Below are 21,505 nucleotides of genomic sequence, written 5' to 3'. Positions count from 1 at the left end.
AATTCAACTGACAAACCTGAGGTCGACGGTGCGCTCATTTTACTCCCCCCTCTCCATCAGTGCTCCGTTTTACGGGTATTTGAAGCTACTAAGCTACACGGAAAGGAAAGAAGTCGAAACAAGGATGCGAGATCCGGGAATCGAACTCAGGACCTCTTGCACCGTGGCCGCGCACTAACCGACGCTTTCCTTTCTTAAACAACGGCGCCAGGTTGGCGTCTTTCCACTCCCTGAAGAACACCCCAGACGACAGCAAAAGATTAAAGCATCCGCTATTTTTTCCGCGCATTCCACTACAAGTAGACGTGCAGGTATCTCATCAGGACCCATAGCCTTGTTGACGTTTAGCCCTTGCAGCTCCAAAAGAAACTCTCGCCTGGAGAGAACAACCTCAGAGAGAGTGTTCTCACAATTGGGCGTGCCTGTCGGGAAATAACACAGGGAATGATCAGTAAAGATAGATTTTAAATGATTGGAGAAAGCCGCGACTTTTTCCAAATCGGACGTGATTTCAGTGTTGTTGTCTACGAGCGTGGTATCAGAAAAAGATCGTCTAGTTGACTTGAGTTTGAAGAAAGAGCAGAAAGGTTTCTCATTGGTGTGCACTTCGGTGGCATTGCGCGAAAAGTAGGCCTTACGGTTAGCAAGGATCCAGTTTTTTTATCCGCTGGTGCATTTTTCCTGAATAATTCAAAAACTGCAGTATCTTTTGATTAGCACACTTCTTAACCTGAAAGCTTAAGAAAAGAAAGGGCGCATGCCATGCGGCTTTTGTACTGTTATGGTATTGGTCAAAACTATTGTTCATGTTAAGGACTCACTCTATGTGATAATGTTACTATAGTCTTGCCCTGTGAGGGAAAGAATAATAATCGTGTGGAAGGGTAGGTTAATGTTTTGAGCAAGCACCGATACAACGTAGATTTTATTTAGCAACGTACTCTATTTCGGCTGAAATTAGAGTGAGTTATATTAGAGGTTAAGTTAGCCGTCATGTCTAACTTATCCCCTAATATAAATCACTCTAATTCCCCACTTCCTTCCGGTTCTTTTCGCTGTGGTAAAAACTGCGCTACCTGTCCTTACATTTCGCATAGACTTAACAACTGTTACAACCCGTGCTCATTCTGGAAAAATGATAAAGAAGTCTGGGAGACTGGACCTATGCATAATTTTTCTAACCCCACCCTAGTGTGTAGGACTTAAAGTGTCATGATCATGTGACTTTCGTTGTTGTCCCCACTCTTGTTATCAAAGGTGTTTGGTATGTTGTAGCATTTCACTCGCATACAGCCCCTTTGTAAATCGATGAGTAGCCAGTGGATTAAAGTTGCGTTACGCTTCAGTGTCTCGTGGTAATTCGTGTTAGAGAAAGATTACGGGAGAAAACGAAAAGTTCGGTATGATTTCTGAACTTCTTTAAAATGGTGAGACTTAATCTGGACGTTAACCGTTGAAATAGAAGGATGGAAAGAAAATTTATCACTGATATAGCTTGTAAAGTAGTCAAGAAGTATTGAAGTGAGATTTTTATGCACATAAATATACGACCCCCCAAAATGGTTGCAGAATTTTATTCAGCTTACCTTTTTGACTGCACAAAAGGTATGCATACCCTAGCGAATCAACATTCTTTCTTTTTTAACAGTCCAGTCCTTAACCCCCCTTACTGTCAAAAATATATATTTCTTAAAGACGTCAGTTCAAAGGTTGATAGCTAGTATGCGTGACCTATTAAGTGTTTTCGCTTATATATGTGTTACACGCTGGTCACGAGAACAGCGCATCCGACTTAAATTAAAGATGGTTTTGGTGCGTCAACTGGTGCGCTTGTCTCGCTTTTTGATTTCACTAAAGTTCCACCAGATTCTACCCATTTAAATGATTTTACTGTAGTTTGTTAGTGACAAAATATAAAGTTTCACAGAAGGCGTGACCTGAGGATATTTAAAAATTCCTATTATTTGATTTCGTCATGATTTCTTCAGAAGAATATATTGGTGAAGTTTTGCGCCTATCGTGTTTCATTGTTTCATTTTAGTTGGCAAGGAACTGATCAACCATTTCGAAATATGGACAGAGGACTTCAAATATAAATTATACATTTTGTATTCGGTTTATTGTAAGGGACATATCGTTCATTCAGTATTACCAACAGGTGAGTCAGATTCGCGTGACTTTAGACCAGGTCCGATTCCACGATTAATGAAGTGTTTACATTTTTATGTTCGCTTTCAGAAGATTCTCACCTCATCAGACCCTTTGTATCCACGGGCACCGAAAATTCTCTAGCCAAGCTTATCCGACTAATCATGCAGGTGTGAGAGTTGTTAACAAGGTAAGAAAGATATTTGTTGGACAAGGAGCGTTAAGACAGAAGCCCACGATAAATACTGTCTTGCATGGATCGACGATTAATCTCGACAAATTATTTTCACGATGCCAGCTTATGCCAGCAATAACCTGAAGTTCAGTTTATTGCTTATTTATAACCTATTGTGTGTTCTGGGAAGATTAATTGGACTAATAATCAAACATAAAGCAAAGTAGGATTTGGAAAAAAAACGAGAGGATCGAGGTCGCTCTTGTCGACGTATGAGATGAAAATGAATATAAAGGAGTGCGTAAAGTCATCTTCTTCTTCTGCTTCTTCTCGTCATCCTTCTTCATTGCCATCCGCTTTTTCTTTTTCTTTTTCATAGGCTGCAATCTAACAGTAGGTCTTACGTATGTTAGACAATTTTGGTACTCTAGACTGTTTGTTGAAGTAACGTTCAAACCTTAGAAGTGAAGGCTGCTTGTAATTATTCGATTTCTCTCGTCGCTTCGCGTAAACAGCGGGATTAGAGAACAGCGTTAGCCGGAATGAAGCTTGAGCAAAATGCACAAGTTTGATTGAAAGAATCAACAGAGTGCATCGTTTTTTTTTTCGTAAGGTCAAACAATAAGTTATCTCAGAGGTCTTACTAAACTCTTACAAAACAATCAAACGAAGCAGGTTGGTTGCTCGACAGTTTCGCAGTCCACTGCTGTTCGTGAAATGCTTTTGCTTGATCGTGTTGTTAGAGTTTGCTTCTCATTAGTCTGACTAGTGATTGTTTTTAATGTGTCCCGAAAAAGAACTCAATTTCATGCTAATTTACCTTAGTGTTTTTTTTTTGAAAATAGATCTTTACTTCGAGCCTCTCAGCGACTCGATTAACCGCAACGCATAATTTAGTCGTAAGAGAGTAAAAGCCTCTCTTTTGTTATTCAAATGTGTCAACCACAGGAACAAAAGACCCTTTGTTTCGACATCAAATGAAGCTCTGGTTGGAACATTAATGACAATAGGCTACGTCCACGATATCTTTCCAATGGGCAAGGAGCTTGTTTCGAGAAATCGAGTTTCAATGGGACTGCCTAAGCATAATAGGCTAGTTTCGAATTGTGCAGCAGCAAAAGAACAGAGTCGAGGTTCAGGGGAATAATAATAACAATAATAATAATAATATATTATTATTATTATTATTATTATTATTTACATGGCGCAAATTTCAAATATAGAATTTTCAACTATACAATTTTCAATAATTTGCATTTTATTTTCCTTTGTTTTCCTTTGAACCTTGATTCTGTTCTTTTGTTGCTGCGTAATTTGAAAGTAGTCATTTAATATGTTATTTTTTTATGGTTTACCTTAAGCAACCTAATTTGTTGAGTACAGTTTCAATTTTTTTACTTGGTGGTATGACGATAAACAAAAACTTAACAAATCGAATGTGCTTCAGCTTTGTCTGTACTCTTATCGCCAGCAATAGCGATATTTCTTGTTTACAAACATTGGCGTCACATTTCTTTTGATATTAAAATTTACTAACCACGGAACAAAGGAAGTTATTATTTCAACAGCCAATTAGCTTCTGGTTGACATATTAATAACAATGGGTGACGAAACGAGAAATATCGCTATATTCGCCACCATTACAGTGGTCAAAATTTGTTGTGGACTCACGCGGCGCCAAGTGAGTCCACAACAAATTTTGATCATTGTGACAACGAATATCGTTGTTGACGGATAAGAGTACAGACAACCCTGAACCACATTCGATTTGTTAATGTGGCTTCAAAATATTTCTTCAAGCATCGCTCAAGTACAACTTGAAACTCATTTCTTGCAGTACAGAGCAAAGAGAGTTTTTTGGTCAGATAACAGATTCCCAGTTAACTTAGTTAATTTAATTAATGGCGGGCTCATTTTAGCCTGAAGACCAGTTTGGATGCTGAGGTTTCTGATCGATAAGAACTACTTATCTTGGTTTTGATATTGGAAAGAAGCAATCGTTCTTAGTTGATTGAATGAATGAGTTGCCACAAATCGGATCATTGTTTATACGCAAAGGGTTCTGGGTTTAACCAGGGACAAAGATTACAAGTCGTTGCAACAAAATGTATGGAGGAAACTTGTTTCAACGTCCAAAAAACGATTTTGGAGAGAGATCAACGCTTTTTTCGACGCAGTTTTATCAGAAATCGATTTGGGCGATGTTAATACGTGGCAAGTGTAAGTTTCTGTTTGAATAACCGTGAAATATGAGATAAATTTTACTCGGATTAACCTTGCTCGCGTAAGGTTTATTGTGAAATTGACATTTCGTCGTGGTCTCGAAATATTACAAATTTAGGTAGAAATCTGGAGGAAATGACTCAATAAAGCCTTTTCAGTGTATTTACGTGTGTATAGGCTAGTTAGTTACGTCTTGTTTAAACGAATCATGGCTTCTGGGAATTTACCTCCTCAAAGGAGAGAAGTCGTTGTCAGAACAGAGATGGAAATTGTTGTTACAGAGCTATTGCTCATTGGAGGAATGTAATGAGCGATGATAAACATGAGGAAATCCAGCGAGGAAGTTACGTTCTAGTTTGATTGAGAAAAATCCAACGGTTTTTGAGCCGCTACTATTTCCTACAAACTCTGTGGGAGTCCAATCTCTTAAATGTACCACGATGATAATGCTCAAGCAAACCAATTCAATCTCCTTCTGTTCTAGCCGTTTTAATTCTCCTCTTCCAGAGAACACAGCAGTCTCTGTTTCGTTAAATGAAGATAACAATGGGAATTCATATGCCTCAGCTGTTAAACACACTTTTTCTTCTGTCAAACTACCATCTACAAGTATTAAAATCACTAGATCCATGCAAACTTGTCAAGCTCCAACTTCCAACAATACAAAAGAGTCATCTTCATATACTAATTCTCTGTAGATGTGATCTTTGGAGCAGGTCTTTGTAGTTTTATGAATACTCCACAACCGTACTCTTTTTTGTACAAAGTCGGTGGAGGACATTCAGAGGGTTTGTAACCTCGCACTCATCGAAACCTTGAATTGGTTACGATTAATAGCCCTAGTCCACGACAATACACTTTTTTTTTTCCTGGGCGAGCAAAATCTTGATTTTCCAACGTGAAGAAGAATGCTTTGCCTTTCTGGGTACCTTCGATCGTTGTCACAACCCCACACAGCACAATGATCGCCACCATGCATGTTTCCAATAGTATTTGAATTGCTGTGTTTTGAAATAGGCCAAACGCCAGCCCATACACACGTTAATACAACTGAAAAGGCTTTACTGAGTTATTTCTGCCAGATTCATACCTAATTTTGAAATATTTTGAGAGCATTTCACAATAAACCTTACGCAAACAAGGAAGTTCATCAACAACTTTATCTCATATTTCACGGTTATTCAAACAAAAACTTACACTTGCCACGTATCAACATTGTCCAAGTCAATTTCTGATAAAACTGTGTCGAAGAGAGCGTTGATCCCTCTCCAGAATCATTTTTTGTACGTCGAAACAAGTTTCCCCTATAGATTTTCTTGCAAGGACTTGCAATGGTTTCCCCCTGGCGATCCCAGAACCCTTTGTGTATAAACAGGGATCCGATTACGGGCAACTCAGTCATTTTCAAGAACCCGCTCAAAGAAGGCATTTTATATGAACCTATTCCTTATATTTTTAAAATACTTCACAAGTTTAGACTATAAATTAAATTATGAAACAAAGGTCTGGGAACTCTGATAATCTAGATACTGCACGTTGAGGATACTGCGATCTATATGAAAACGTCTTGAAAAATTTCTCTTTGAGGAACACTGACACAAAATGAAAGTGGTTCCCTATTGAATAACTAATATTTTTTTCTCGCTCTTTTCATGGTCTTCCTTGTGATACCAAGCTTGTCGCGCGAACATTATTTACCAAAGTTATAACGCATTTTTCTTTTTAATCTACGTTTGCCTTTAATACCACAGAACATTAACAACATTTAGCTTTTTTTAACTGCTCGACTGCTGTTTAGCTGCAGCATGTTATGCATCTCTTAACGCGTCACGCCTGGAAGCAAAAATCACAACTTCCGCGAGAGGATCACGTGGTCTGCGAAGTGCTTAGCCTTATTTGCATAATTCGAGTGCTTAACTTAGAACCCTGCCAAAAAGTAAAAGTATATTTTAGGTGTAATATTCTCTGTGATTTTAATGAAGATGCAGGGATATTCGAGTCAATGCTGGCCCTTTCCGCATCGATTTTTTATAACGATAATATGGTTAAGAGTAAGTGTAGGTTGTACGCCGATCCACTTTTTCTTCATAGTAATAAAAATAGTTAAGCAGTGCGTACATGTGGTAAGCCACTAGGATCTTGATGATTGTTCACATCGCTCCCTTGGCTAACATCTGCACTAACGGCTTTTGCTGGAGCAATTATATCATACACTCTAAGTCCAGGGTTCCCTTCAACATCATTTGACATTCTCAAGAAAAGTGTGTGAATATTGTCGCAAACAATAGCCCTTTTCATGGTTAGTTTTTCTCATTTGCATTACAATGTAATCTAACGTGGATGCGAGGCAATTTCGGGTTAAAACTACAAAATAGCCCGAAATTGCCTCACATACATGCTAGATTACATTGTAATGCAAATGAAAAAAACTAACGGTGAAAAGGGCCATTTTAGTTTAACTTAACCATACTGTCACTTCATTCCCACACCTACACCGTTGTATCAAGCCCTTTAATGCTGGTAAATAGAATACACTGAGGTAAAAAGATGTCGCCATAGTATTCCAAAAAAATTCTTTTTCATGTGACAACAGTTCTCTAGTTTTTACAAAACTGTCATGCATACCAATTCTGGCTTTATACCGTTCATTTGTCACTTCCTACGCAACACATATCAGACGCCTTATTGAAAGAGGGTGGGATAGGTTAAAACCTGTTATCTCACGTTCAAAGTGCGTTACCCCAACAAACTTTCAAGGGCTGTGCGTACATGTGAATAGAGTTTGTTTACGATACAGCAAGCGCGACTTTCGTAAAAGCTATCGAGACGACGTTACCAATGTTTACAACTTTATCAACGATTTTGTCAGTCGCTAGGTTAAGCTATCAAGACGGCAATAGCGCAGTTTCTCGTGACGTCACCCATTGTTATCAATATTGTAACCAGAACCTAATTGTTTGTCGAAACAATGACTTATTTTGTTCCATGGTTGGCAAATTTGAATGATAAAAGAAATGTGACGTCAATGTTTGTAAACAAGAAATATCGCTATGGCATCATCCGATTCGGCATAAATAAATCTATTTACAATTCAAATTTCACGAGACCACGAAAGGTTTAAAGACTTTACGGGACTGCGTTAATTTTGTTAATTAGGGAAGGTACGTTTTTAATGGGGGGGGGGGGGGGGGAGGGGGGAAAAGCGCTGGGGGATTTTTGGTTTTTATTTATTTTATTTCCTGGCCCTCCCGTTTAACTTGCATGATGAATACATGGCACTCAAAGCCAAAGCCAAAACCTGTGACCCTCCCCCATTCCTATCCTTCCATTTTTTACTCTCCTACATTTATTTTACGTCAAATTTTGTCTAGTATTTTTGGTCACGTAATGTTTATGTTATTAAGAGCGGTGGGTATTGTCTGTCTCAAAGGTCATATCAAATGTTATGTCTGCATTTGTCCGATCTCCACCAAATGTGTATGGAAGACTGAACGTTATGAAAAGCAAATTATTTTCAAAAAATCGGAAACCAACATCTTAGTAGATCAAAAAATATTTTAACAAACATTGGACGCAAGTCAGTTAAATTTACAGCTCTTTAGATGTACCTAACAGACGAAACACGTAGCAATCAGTAACCAAAATTACGGACTTTGTAATGATGTACACTTGACAGTTCATAGCAAATATTTGTCGCTAAAAGCGAATGAGAGTAAAGACTATCGAGAAAAGATTGTATAATATTGTAGCTGTACTTGCCGGGGCAGCCAGCCATAAAGCACGATCTGGTTTGTTTACTCTCGAGAACATTCTGAAAACATACATTGTAAACGTAACTTGTTCAATAAGGATACCTTCGTGTCTCCACAAAATAATAATAAAAAAACTGAAATCGCTCATTCTTCTTTCCGGATACATTAACCGTAACCATATGTGTGATAGCATCGAAGAGGAATTGTTTTTTGTTTTTGTTTTTGTTTAACGCGATTGACAGCCACCCGGTAGGGTGAGCGCAATCATGGCTGCCAGACATGCAGACTAATCCACCACACAACGATGGTTCACCTTAAAGGGGGGTGCACCAGTGTAATATTTCGTAGCTACTACACTCGAAAAAACAGAGACACACGGAGTTCACCACAACAACTCACAGCTTTTAATATCCGAACACACACAAACTTTTCCACGAGGCTCTCCGTGTATGGGCATGCCCAAATATGGCAATTGAACAAGAAAGGCCCAAAATACTACGTCTCCCCCCTCCTAGAATTGTTTTTCCTAACAAATTTCAAACTTTAAAGAGCAGTTAAAAGTTTCAATCATCACAAATCCAAGCGTTTTACTGGCTTAAGTGAACGCTTTGGGTACCGTCTGGGTGGGTCTGGTGACGAAGTGGTAGCTGCAGCCGGGGGGACTCAGGAATAGGAGTGGGTCCTGGGTCCGAAGGTCTTGGTGAGGTAGGTTCGAGCAACTTTGCAGGGGTGACACCACTATGTACTGGTAAGACAGGTGGTGGTACAACCGAAGTTTGCGGTATCACTTCCTGCTCTGGAGGGTTTGATGTGGGCTTGCCATCACCTGAAGGTAGTAGATGACCTATGTGCACATGGCACATGCGTTCCCTCACTTGTACTTGGTAGGCCAAGAGACCTATCCGCAAAATCTCGTTACCACTTTGCCACTTATCCTTCCCTCTGAAGTTGCGCACAAGTACCAGATCGCCTGGAAGGAAGGCACGAGTCTTGAAGCGGCCAGCATCATGCTAATGCTTTACTTTGGTTTGGTGCTCCGCAACATGCTGAGCCAGATTTGGGTGAAGAAGGGACAGACGAGTGTGTGGTGTCCTCTTCAGGAACAACTCGGCAGGGGTCTGACCAATGACCGTGTGGGGGGTATTCCTGTACGAGAATAGAAAACTAGACAACCGCAGCTGAAGTGATTTCCCTGGCTCAATCTTGCCTGCCTGCAATGCTTGCTTTAGTATCTGAACGTATCTCTCTGCCTCCCCATTCGACGCTGGGTGATAGCGAGGAACACGAGTATGCTGAATCCCATGTTTCTTCATGAAGTGATTCATCTCCTCAGAAACAATTTGCGAGCCATTATCCGATACGATCTCCTCTGGAAGACCTTATGCCGCGAAAAGATGACTGAGCATTTCGATAGTCTTATATGTGGTGGTAGAGGATGTAGAGAAAACCTCGGGCCACTTCAAGTGGGCGTCTACCACCACGAAGAAGTACACACCGTCCTTCTTTGCATAATCCATGTGCACACGTTGCCAAACTCGAACCGGCCACTTCCATGGAACCGGGGGTGCAGTAGCAGGTTGTTTCCGAGTCGACTGACACGCTGTACAACGTTGCACGACAGACTCAACTGCCTTGTCGAGACTGGGCCACCACAGGTAACTCCTAGCCAAGGATTTCATACGGCAAACACCTGGGGGATCAGCATGAAGGTCTTCCAGGATCCTGTCGTGTAATGCCTTAGGGATAACAACTTGCAAACCCCAGAGAACACAATCCTGTTCCACAGAAAGGTCAAAGCGCCGCTTAAAAGTAGGCCTGCAAGGCTTCTTTCTGTACCTGTCGTGGCCAACCACAATTAGCCAACTGTAAGACCTTGCTCAATACGGGATCCTTCTTTGTCGCATCAGCAATATCCTTAACTGTGACTGGAAGATCATTCACATGTGTAAAATGGAAAATGTCACTCTCCTCTGGTGTGCCAGTTTTGTCCGCAGGGAGCCTAGATATCCCATCAGCATTGCTATGTTCCAATGTTTTGCGGAAAACCACCTCATAATGGTAGGATGCAAGAATCAAAGCCCATCTCTGCAGTCGTGCGGCAGCCAGGGTTGGCACTGCTGATTTTGGGCCCAAAATGGTCAAGAGTGGCTTGTGGTCAGTTTCCAAGGTAAACTTTCTTCCAAAAAGATACTGATGAAACTTGTTCACACCGTAAATTATGGATAATTCCTTCTTCTCTAACTGACCATAGTTCCTTTCACTAGCTGAAAGTGTTCTTGAAGCAACGGCAACAGGGCGCTCTTCGCCACCCGGCATCAAATGTGATAACACCGCTCCGATACCATATGAAGAGGTATCACAGGCCAGTTTAATAGGAAGGTTAAGAACATAGTGGGCCAGAACCTTCGCAGATTGGAGCAGCTCCTTCGCAGACTCAAAAGCCTGTTGACACTCTGGCTGCCACGACCATAACACACCTTCCCGAAGAAGGTTGTTGAGCGGGTGCAGCAGTGTCGAAAGATTAGGTAGAAATTTCCCATAGTACTGGAGCATTCCGAGGAAGGACCGTAGCTCTGTAACATTAGCAGGAGACGGAGCTTCAACAACAGCCTGCGCCTTCTCAGGTGATGGGTGAACCCCCTCAGCATCAATCACATGACCCAAGAACTGGACCTTTCCCTGCAGGAAACTACACTTGGACAACTTGAGTTGCACTCCATACCTCTCAAGCCTACTCAACACGGCCTCTAGCCGACTTCGGTGCTCTTGGTCATTCCGTCCTGTAATCAATATGTCATCGATGTAACACACCACACCGTCGATACCCTTGAGGATGGTGTCCAGGGTTGATTGGAATATGGCAGGAGCACTTGCCACACCAAATGGAAGGCAATTGTACTGGTAGAGTCCTTTACTGGTGTTGATGGTGAGAAACTGTTTGGAATCCTTGCTCAGAGGAAGCTGCTGAGACGCATGCTTGAGATCCAAGTTCGTAAAACGCGTTCCTCCTGCCAGAGCACTTAGCAAGTCTTGAGGATTGGGTAGAGGGTATTTATCAACATCCAAAACTTGATTCACCGTGACCTTGAAGTCCCCGCATAGACGGATACCGCCATCTGCCTTAGGGCAGCCCATGCACTGTGTGACACCTTGGTCACAACCCCCTCCTTCTCTAGACGATCTAGCTCTGCCTCGACCACAGGTCTTAAGGAGTACGGCACAGGTCTGGCCTTATGAAACTTCGGGGTGGCCTCCGAGTGAACAGATAGCCTGGCTTCGAACTCCTTGATTTTTCGCAGGCCTGGAACAAAAACACCCTTATACCTAGCAGACAGTTCACCGACAAAATCAAGAGAAGAAACGTTAAAAAGCTCCTTCCAGTTCAGCTTAACAACACTGAGCCAGTTGCGACAAAGAATGGCTGGCTTGCCATCAACTTCTGCAACAATTAGAGGTAACTTAGCACTCTGGCCCTGATACTCTACATGCACCTCAGTTTCTCCACATAAAGGTAGCACAGCCCCAGTGTAAGTTTTCAGCGAGGTGCTTGCCGGCTTCAGCTTAAGATGACCGAATTTCTCCTTGAACATTTTATTAAGAATGCCTGTCACAGATGCTCCTGTGTCCACTTCCATACCAATTCCTTGCCTTCCACTTGCATGGTTACAGTAGCAGCTTGGGCATCCTCTTCACGGATTCTGAAGAATCCCAAAGAATCATGCATCGGATCACAGTTACTAACAGTCTCTGATGATTTACACTCAGAACTGAGGTGTTCAGTGTTCCCGCAACGATAACAAGCAGATTTGGACTTCTCTCCCTTATCCGTTGAACATTTCTTGGGTTTGTGAGCCTTTCCCCCCAGCCGGTGAACTTCCTCAGTTTTCAACATTCCTGAAGACCCCAAGTCCTTCAGTTCCGAAGACTTCTTTTCGGCGATTTCCATCGATTGTGCAATCTCCATCGCTTTCAAGAAATCCAAGGTTTTCTCGCCCAGAAGTTTCGCAATCCACACACAAAACGATCCCTTAGGGCATCATCCATGAAGGTTCCGAACTCGCAGTGAGCCGAGAGCTTCTTCAGTTGTGCCGCAAAATCCGCCACTGATTCTGAGTCGTTTCTAAAACGATTATGAAAATTAAAACGCTCGGCGATCACAAGAGGTTTTGGATGGAGATGACTGTTCAGAATTTCCACAAGTTTCTTGTATGGCTTTGCGTCTGGCTTTTCTGGAGTCAAAAGGTTTATCAGAAGGCCGTAAGTCTCTGGTCCGATTGCCGTTAGCAAGACCGCCACTTGATTCTCACTTTTAACACCGTTCGCTTCCATGAAATTTTCAAGGCGCTCGATATACGCTTCAAACGACTCTTTCGCTCGGTCGAACTCTCTTAGCTGACCAATTATACTCATGGTGTTCTTGAAATCCGGTCCTCGTCGCCAGATGTAATATTTCGTAGCTAATACACTCGAAAAAACAGAGACACATGAAGTTGAACACAACAACTCACAGCTTTTAATATCCGAACACACACAAACTTTTGCACGAGGCTCTCCGTATATGGGCATGCCCAAATATGGCAATTGAACAAGAAAGGCCCAAAATACTACACACGAGCACGCCAAACTCACCGGGGAATACAACCCGGCGCCTACAAACACGAAACAGAAGACACAAATGTAACAACAACGAAACAAAAAGAACTAAAGGACAACAGGACAAAAGCAAACGCAAAGGCAAATAGCAGACCAAAAGGAGGTTGTCAGCCAGACCGACTCATCCCGCAAGAGCGGCTTCGCCAAACAACGCCAGAAGACAAAGAAACACAATAACAGTAAATCCTTAGCTCAATCTGACCCCTTCGTATCCAGAAATCATAAGCCATAACCGTTCCAAAGTCAAAACCGAAAAAAAAAAAAATATATATATATATATATATATATATATATATATATATATATATCAGAAAAAAACAAGCAAAAAAGAAGAAGACTATAGATGATCGGTTCGCACCCCAAAATCGTAAGCCGAATCCGTTCCAAAGTCAAAACCGAAAAAAAATATTCTATCAGAAAAAAAAACTAAAAGGAAAACGACTAGAGATGAATAACTAGGTGATCACCAAAAAGAGAAGCAAAATAAACAGCACGAGCACCCCACTGACGGACAAAAAAATGACGACGACGGCCAGACCAACGACGGAAAAACAAAGGAAGATAGAACACGCGCCCGAGTCTTGACACGCTCTAAGACATCGACAGCTGATGAATGCTTACTCCTGAAACGGAAATCATTAAGAGAACCCTAAAGACAGAACTTAAACACATTAAGAAGGTAAAAAACATGGGGAACGACAGAAAAGGTGTCTGCAGAAAAAAAGGAACAAAACTTGACAAAGCAGGATAGAAAGACACAAAGGAGAAGCCAGAAACATATCGGATTGAAGGTAGGAAAGGACCCTAACAGCCAAAGGACATTAGAAGAACAAAAGCTGCGGACTCCATCGGATCAGTACAAAAACAAACCGTAGAGAGACCAGAAGAAGCAACGCGGTTTGCCTTGTAAAGGACCCCATGGGGAACTTTCCATCAAAGATCAATAACAGGACGGTCTAAATCAAAAAAGAAAAGCTGTCGCCACGTAGAAGACCAGAAAAGAGAACCAGACAGAGGAAAGAACTTTTCCTCTCAATGAGGAGAAACAGCATTTCCAGACAAAAGATACATAAAGGCAGACTAATTGGTGACGGAAATTACAGGAAAAAAATCAGTACCCGAACCAATACCCAAAGAAGAAGCCACAAAGGATCCTTTACACGCCCGCCAGGCGCGCAAGAAAGAAACATAAAAAAGAGGAAGAGAAGCCAACAAAAAGCATTACGTGAAGAAAAACAACATGCGGAGTAGTGTTGAGCAACGAAGAAAAACCAAAGAACCATGAAAGAAACCCAAGAACGAGACAAGACAAAATGATGAACCCATTGCACACGATGAACGCACACCTCACACTGAAAATCAACAACAGAAAACCACCAAAACAATAGGGTTGAACCACGATGCGACGAGCCACTAAATCACGCTTACCACTCCAAGAGAACTTAAAAACTAACGCATTAAACTCCGCACTGACCCACCGGGGCACATTAATAAGAGAACTCACGTACCACACACGAAAAGGGCCAAGGCATTGATGACTAACTGAAGCCTTGCCACGATATGACATATGACGCTGACGCCAAGAGGAGGAGGAATAGGAAGTATTTCATCGTAACTTATTGTGATCAATCGCTTTTGTCCGATAATCTGTCTTTTTTTTATGTTTTAATGTCACATGATTGGACATCGGGACAGGACATCCAGTTTGAGCCATAACAATGTGGACAACCATTGAAGGGCTTCGCACACAAAAAATAGGCTCTCAACTAAACGGTGGATTTTTAGGAAACACTTTTTTTTTCGCGTTGTTGAAATGTACATAGTTGATAAATTCTATAGATGAAGCTGTCCAATCCAGCGCCAAGTTTAAAAGGACCTCAAACAGGGACCATCATCGGTGTCATAGTTAGAATAAGTCAAAACACGGGCTGCTCTATTTTGTAATTTCTGTAGGCCTTATCCTGCTAAGTTATCCCACAGTTTCCCCCAACAACATTGCGTTTTAGTGCCCCAATGCCAGAAGAGACTTTCTTTGCTAGTTTATCAATAATAGAAATTGTCAGGGAATATGGAAGAGTACTCAGCCTCTGCCTTGATCCAATGAGCATGAACTCGGTTTTTGTCATATTTAGAGTAAGTTTGTTTGTTCTTAGCCAGTTGAACACTTTCTAAATCTTGATTTAGATGGAACTACACTAGACACTGCATATGTTAGGGGGTGTCATGACTGTTTAGTTTATGAATAGCATGTTTCGATAGGTATGGAGAAACGTCTGACTGACAGTCATAGATGTCAGAATTATGGTGTTCCAGTTGGTAGAACCCCACTAACATTCAGATGTTGTTTACATTTACCTATACCAAGTCCCATATGACTGAGCGTTTTCGGTAAATCATAGCAAATGCAATTGTTTTTGGACTTGATTACCAATAAACCACACTCACTTTCTCGTGTTTATGTAGCCAAAAGTTTGGGATATGGCATCTGGTCCAGTTCCATTTGCCTCGTCAAAGGAGACGACCAACTATGCCCGTCTGTGCCGGCTTCTAGTGGATGTGGGAACCCAGGCCATGAGAGACACGTTTGACACAATACATCCTCCAGCTACCCTTCACCGGATTTTGTCTAGTACTTCAGCTGCTTACCCTACATTAAAGTGGCTACAAAGGAAAAAAATTCTTAATCCCACACAGTGGGGAAAGCTGTACCCAACTATTCCTTCATCAGTGTCATCAGCCAGCTTTGACATCACTCTTCTGATGGTACTGCTGAGAAATATATGTGGTTTCAGTCCTCCTGCCAGTACTGGAAACTGGGACGAGCTTCCTCTCCAAGGTGATAACAGTATAGAGGCCAACATAGCAAGAATCAAGTATTACAGAAACAATGTCCACGCTCACGCCAGCCAGGCTTCGGTTGACGATACAGTATTCAATTTTTTATGGCAAGATATCAGCAAGGTACTGCTAGCACTTGGATCTGGAACATTGTATGCGACTGTGATCAGCCGTATGAAGACTGATTGCATGGATCCTGATGTTGAGGAGCACTATCGAGAGTTGCTGAAGGAGTGGAAGAAAGATGATGATAATACAAAGGAAAAGCTTGAAAATTTAGAAGGTATGCCCGACCTCAAAAAGAGTTAGATATGTAATTAACCTTATTATGGTCATGTACTTTTGAAGAGAGTACTGGAATTCAGAAGTAAAATAAATAAAATAAACGGGTATGTAAAGGATAAGACAAGTGGGGAGACCCTTCAATTTTCTTCATGATTGTTCCGCTTTATATTAAAAGAGAACAAGTTGTTCTCTGATAGAACATCACTCTCCAGGATTGGTCTAACAGGTTTGCTAGAAAATGGTGGCTTTCATTTTGTATTCGACTTGAATGCTGTAGTTCTGCTTGCGCAGTCGCACGTGTTAAAGATTTTAATTCTTTGAGAAACTGCGGGTGGGTTTCTTAAGTGTGGTTTTCAGTGGTTTATGGTCAGACTGGACAATTGCATTGCCTCTTGCAAAGATGTACTGGTCAGGTTTCTCACATGCAAAGACTGTGGCAATGAGTTCCTTTTCAATTTGTGATTAGTGCAGTTTGTGTCATCACACGGGAACTGAAAGCCACTGGGTGTTCCTGTTGCAAGAGGGCTGTGCCAAGGCCACTTTGGTTTCATCGGCTGGTGTAAGCGCACATGCAATAATTTCCTTGACACAGGCCACGGCTGCAGCCAGGCCGGCAGATTGCCAACTCCACCTAGCATATCTTTCAGTCATATTTTCTGTCAGACGGAGTTAAATGTAGCTTGTATTGTAACTATTACGAAAGAAAAGGGTTAATTAATATTAAGGTGAAACACAAACATGTCTATCTCATTATTTACTCATTATCTTGCATTTTGTTTTAATCCAGAATTGCTCAAGTCGGAAGTTGGAGAAGTGAAAGGTGTGTACTATACATTGTCATTTATAGTAACAGCTAAAGGACTAGAGGTCTCACTAGTGTATGACTTGACTTACGTGTGATTCTACACGGCTGCAGACATATCATACCTAAATATAGTTGATTGACTTGTAGTTATTTGGGAAGGATTCAGAGCCACCTTAAATTTTCCAGCCGTAAAGGTAGCTCTAAATCCTCTTCTAATAAGTTATTTTGCGAAGTGGTCCTATTTATCGTACCTGTTACTATGAGCCAATACAAAATAGGTGTCATCTCGATCGTTTCTTAGGTATAAGTATTTAATAGTTCATTGACACAAAAATAACACAAAGTTACAACGAAAAAAAGTTGAATTAAAGACAGTCTGTTGTCACAGCTATTCTTATCTTACAACACATGAGCGTGTACATCATGAAATAGAGTCTTGTGCAGTCATCTTGTCAAACGTTTATCAGGATAGTAAAACAATTCTATGTTGAGGACATATCAACTGTCTTTCTGTGGCCTTGTCCCATGTCTAGTCCAGTCCATCCATCTTAATTGTTAAAGGACCGTTGAGTTCTCCGGGAAGAGATTACATGCCTTACCTGTCAGCCTTTTTCAGTGTATGCGCTATATTCGTGTACGTTTCATTAGAATTATTTGCTCTTTTATTCTGTCTATTGATTAATTCAGCCATTGATTTGATTTGATTAAGACATCCTGAAGAGACTTGAAAGTGATGAAGGCAGCACCAAAGACACCCTAAAAGAGACACATGGTGAGTTCATGCGTTTTATTGACTTAATAATTGTCCGGAAAAAAAAAGAAGTAATTTCAAGTTTCGCTTAATGACTGCTCTTTTACTCCCAAAGAAATGTCAAAACATTTGAGGGACAAGTTCAGTGAGATGGAAGGTAGGTATAAATGTAACTGGCCCTTATTTTATGCGTTAATTATAATGTGAGTGTTTTTATTGGAGAACAACATACATTGATAATACGTAATAGATATAATAATGTGAGTCATTCAAGGAAGTTTTTATTCTACCAAATACACAAACATCGGTACAACCGTTACAAAGGGTCTTTTCGTGCCTATTGCGCAAATGCCTTCGGTTGCAATCTTAAGGAAATTACCAGTAGGATTTACAGGTGCCCAGACCACAACACCGGGGACTCCTTGCGTCGCTCTCGTCTAACGGGTCGAGGGTTCTTTAATGTCTCACACAAGGGCTATGTGATGAATCGTATGGTTTATTGAGGGCGTCCAAGAGGTCAAATATCTGACCATTTGCAGATATTATTGCTGTTTTATTCTCAAACAAACAACTTTCTGAAAAGTCAGACCCAATTTAAATTAAGGAACGAAACTCGGAAGCAAATTGAATTTGTTCCTGACAAAGATTTGAGTTTCAAAATAATTATACCAAAAGTACTTCTCACTATCTCACTCCTTATTTTACTTTTTGAAGAAATGTTGCAGCAGTTGAAGAGGCAGGGAGAAAGTTCAAGTACTAAGCTTGAAGAGACCGAAGGTACAGTCAAGTTCAAATAAAGATCGCCTAATTCATGAGGTCGAGTGACAAGAGTTGCTTTCAATCGCATCAAGGTTCCTGAAATCTCCACTCATTGATAAGTTGTGCATTTATTAAAATGAACTTATATATAGGGTATCGACCTCTCCAAGAAAACAAAATATTTTGAGACGTCAATACAGTACAGCAGTATAAGGAGAGACTTTAAGCATTTTTTTTACACATCATTTTTTAACATCCAAGTATTCCGTGGTAGGGGGAAATTCATCATAATTTGTACTGCATTGAAGCGAGTGTGATCATCACAGTTCAGAGAGTAACTTTGACAGTTGCAAAGAAGACTTCAAAAAACGCAGGTCTGAACGGGAATCGGACCTATTGATGACCGTTCGTTAGCGCTGCAATGCTCTATCTTGTCAGTCATCTGAGATGTAGAATGAACTCGCAACGGACTGACTCCTATGGCTTGAGAGATCAGATTGTTCACTGTCATTCTCATAGCCATGGGTTCGAGTCCACTTCAGGCCTCCTTGCCATCATAATTATCGCTTAGAGTCACACCCCGAAGCTCGATTTATATGTATGACTCTCACATATTTTACTATCAATAATTTTAGTCGACCTTAACTACACTAACGTGTAAGCGTCAATCTCAAGTACTTACCTTGGGTTTATTTTTTCAGTTGATGACTCTTTCTTAATTTCAGATGGCTTTAGTGCTGCTGACGTTATCGACAATATTCGACAACTCTACGAAAGCCGTGAAGGATGGCTTGCTCCCTTCTCGTGGTGTGAGGAATTTCGATTCCATCTTGATAACATTTTTACCAGGCTTAAAATGGTCAGCAGGAAAAAGGAACGCGGGACAAAGACTGACTCCATTGTCAGCATGTTGCAAATCTTCAGACCACATGAAGAATGTTCACAACCCAGAAAGGTTTTGATTGAAGGACAGCCGGGCATGGGAAAGACAACCTATTGTAACAAGGTTGCTTACGACTGGGCCAAGAACTGTAAAGCTGAAGATTCCTTTCCTGATTTCCAGTTGTTGCTGTTGTTGAGATGTAGAGACATTAACTCTGACTTATGGGAGGCTATTGATGACCAGCTTTTACCAAAAGACACAACGAAAAAAGAAAAGGAGAAGTTCTTCACCTTCGTTCGAGAGCATCAGTCAAAGGTTTTGCTGGTACTTGATGGATTGGATGAGTTGCCAACCCATCAATTACCAGTCTATAAAGAAATCATTCAAGGAAGAATGCTTCCAAAATGTCATTTAGTGGTTACTGCACGCCACGAAGCTGGGATTAAAGTACGGGAATGTTGTGACACCCTCTTAGAGGTCGAGGGATTTACCAAACACGGCGCCGAAGATTTTATTTGGCGATATTCTAAAACTGAGAAGCATTTGGCTCAAAAGATCTTGGAAAAGCTGCATACAGACGCAAACCTTGAGGGTTTAACTGCAAATCCATTAAATATAGCACTACTTTGTCTCCTTTGCGAAGACTTCCAAGGAGATTTGCCGAAAGGTAGAACTCTCCTTTTCTTCGAAATAGTTCAGTGTGTACTGAGAAGGTTCAGGGAAAAGAAAGATTTATCAGAAACGGACGAAGACTTGACAAAATTGTGCCACTCTGAATTAAAGGATCTGGGTTTTATAGCGTTGAATGGTTTGCTCAACGATGAGGTGTATTTCGAGCACAGCGCATTTAAAAATTGTACTAGTAACTTAATACCTGAATTGGGATTTCTGTCAGTTGAGCCTGGACGCAACAAACGAAGACCAAGCCTGCGCTGTGAGTTTCTTCACAAGAGCTTTCAGGAGTTCTTTGCTGCATTTTATCTCAGTTGCCAGCTTGTCGATGAGGAAATTAGCCCCGATGATTTAGTTGCTGACAACAGATATTTTAACGAGTTTCAACAGGTGCTTATGTTTACTTGTGGTATCTTGGCTCGATGGTGTGAGGCAAAAGCCATGGCACTTATGGTAAATATATCAAGTCAAATTAACCAATCAAATGAGGAGGAAAGTGGTGACTATCTTGGCGTTACATTAGGTTGTATTACTGAATGTGAGAAAGATCAGGGCACCTTCAGCAAAGAATTAGCTTATACTCTTGGTTGCCTCCTTGAAATTAAGAGTTTCAATTGTTTCCTGAGCTTGAGTGACAGTAGCGCTGCTGTATTGGCTCACGCATTGGAAACAAATTCAACGCTGAAACAGTTGGATTTGTGTGACGTTAACATCGGCGAATCGGGTGCCGCTACACTTGCTAAGGCAATGGAAACAAATTCAACGCTGACACGGTTGGATTTGCCTGGCAATGGAATCAGCGACTCGGGTGCCGCGGCACTGGCAAAAGCAATGGAGAGAAATTCAACGCTGGCATGGTTGTATTTGTCTGGCAATGAAATCGGTAAGTCGGGTGCTGCTGCACTGGCAAAAGCGCTGGAAGTCAATATAACGCTGACGCAGTTGTACTTGTCTGACAGTGCAATCGGTGACTCGGGTTTTGCTGCACTGGTTAAAGCAATGGAAATCAATTCAACGCTGACCCGGCTGGATTTGCCTGGCAATGGAATTGGTGACTCCGGTGCCACTGCACTGGCTAAAGAAATGGAAGGAAATTCAACGCTGACATGGTTGGATTTGTCTCCAAATAAAATTGGTGACTCGGGTGCTGCTGCACTGGCAGTAGCACTGGAAATCAATTCAACACTGAAATTTTTACATTTGTCTTGCAACAAAGTCGGTGACTCGGGTACTGCTGCACTGGCTAAAGAAGTGGAAAGAAATGTAAGGCTGGCATACTTGGATTTGTCTAGCAATGAAGTCGGTGACTCGGGTGCCGCTGCACTGGCACAAGCAATGGAAATCAATTCAACGCTCGCATACTTGGATTTGTCTGATAATAAAATCAGTGACTCGGGTGCTACTGCCCTGGCTAAGGCAATGGAAAGAAATTCAACGCTGAGATACTTGAATTTGTCCGGCAATGAAATCGGTGACTTGGGTTCTGCTGCACTGGATAAAGCAATGGATATCAACTCAAGGTTGGATTTAATATTACTTATCATATAACTCGTACGGCCCC

General features: G+C 41.3%; 2 protein-coding genes across 9 annotated transcripts in view; one reads left to right on the top strand and one right to left on the bottom strand.

Annotated features, from left to right (window-relative positions):
- The first annotated feature begins 1,865 nt into the window (after positions 1 to 1,865).
- The window catches only part of LOC138029096 (NLR family CARD domain-containing protein 3-like), a 28,735-nt gene continuing 9,095 nt past the window's right edge, over positions 1,866 to 21,505 (top strand). For 5 of the 8 annotated variants that reach the window (XM_068876784.1, XM_068876783.1, XM_068876782.1 and 2 more), the window contains exons 1-8: positions 1,868 to 2,158; positions 2,239 to 2,338; positions 15,415 to 16,072; positions 16,862 to 16,894; positions 17,589 to 17,651; positions 17,746 to 17,787; positions 18,345 to 18,407; positions 19,115 to 21,464. In XM_068876784.1, the coding sequence (XP_068732885.1) occupies positions 15,430 to 16,072; positions 16,862 to 16,894; positions 17,589 to 17,651; positions 17,746 to 17,787; positions 18,345 to 18,407; positions 19,115 to 21,464 (3,194 nt within the window). In that variant the 5' untranslated portion in view covers positions 1,868 to 2,158; positions 2,239 to 2,338; positions 15,415 to 15,429. Of the gene's footprint in view, positions 2,159 to 2,238; positions 2,339 to 15,414; positions 16,073 to 16,861; positions 16,895 to 17,588; positions 17,652 to 17,745; positions 17,788 to 18,344; positions 18,408 to 19,114; positions 21,465 to 21,505 lie in introns of all 8 variants that reach the window. The other 3 variants (XM_068876780.1, XM_068876779.1, XM_068876785.1) reach the window with 3 other exon arrangements.
- Positions 12,268 to 12,708, bottom strand: LOC138030618 (uncharacterized). Its single transcript, XM_068878506.1, has one exon. It carries the CDS (start codon positions 12,706 to 12,708, stop codon positions 12,268 to 12,270), a length of 441 nt encoding a protein of 146 aa, XP_068734607.1.

This window comes from Montipora capricornis, chromosome 13 (assembly GCF_036669925.1).
Source record: "Montipora capricornis isolate CH-2021 chromosome 13, ASM3666992v2, whole genome shotgun sequence".
Taxonomy (NCBI): domain Eukaryota; kingdom Metazoa; phylum Cnidaria; class Anthozoa; order Scleractinia; family Acroporidae; genus Montipora; species Montipora capricornis.
Note: the sequence above shows the minus strand (reverse complement) of the source record. Positions and strands in the feature narration are given on the sequence as shown.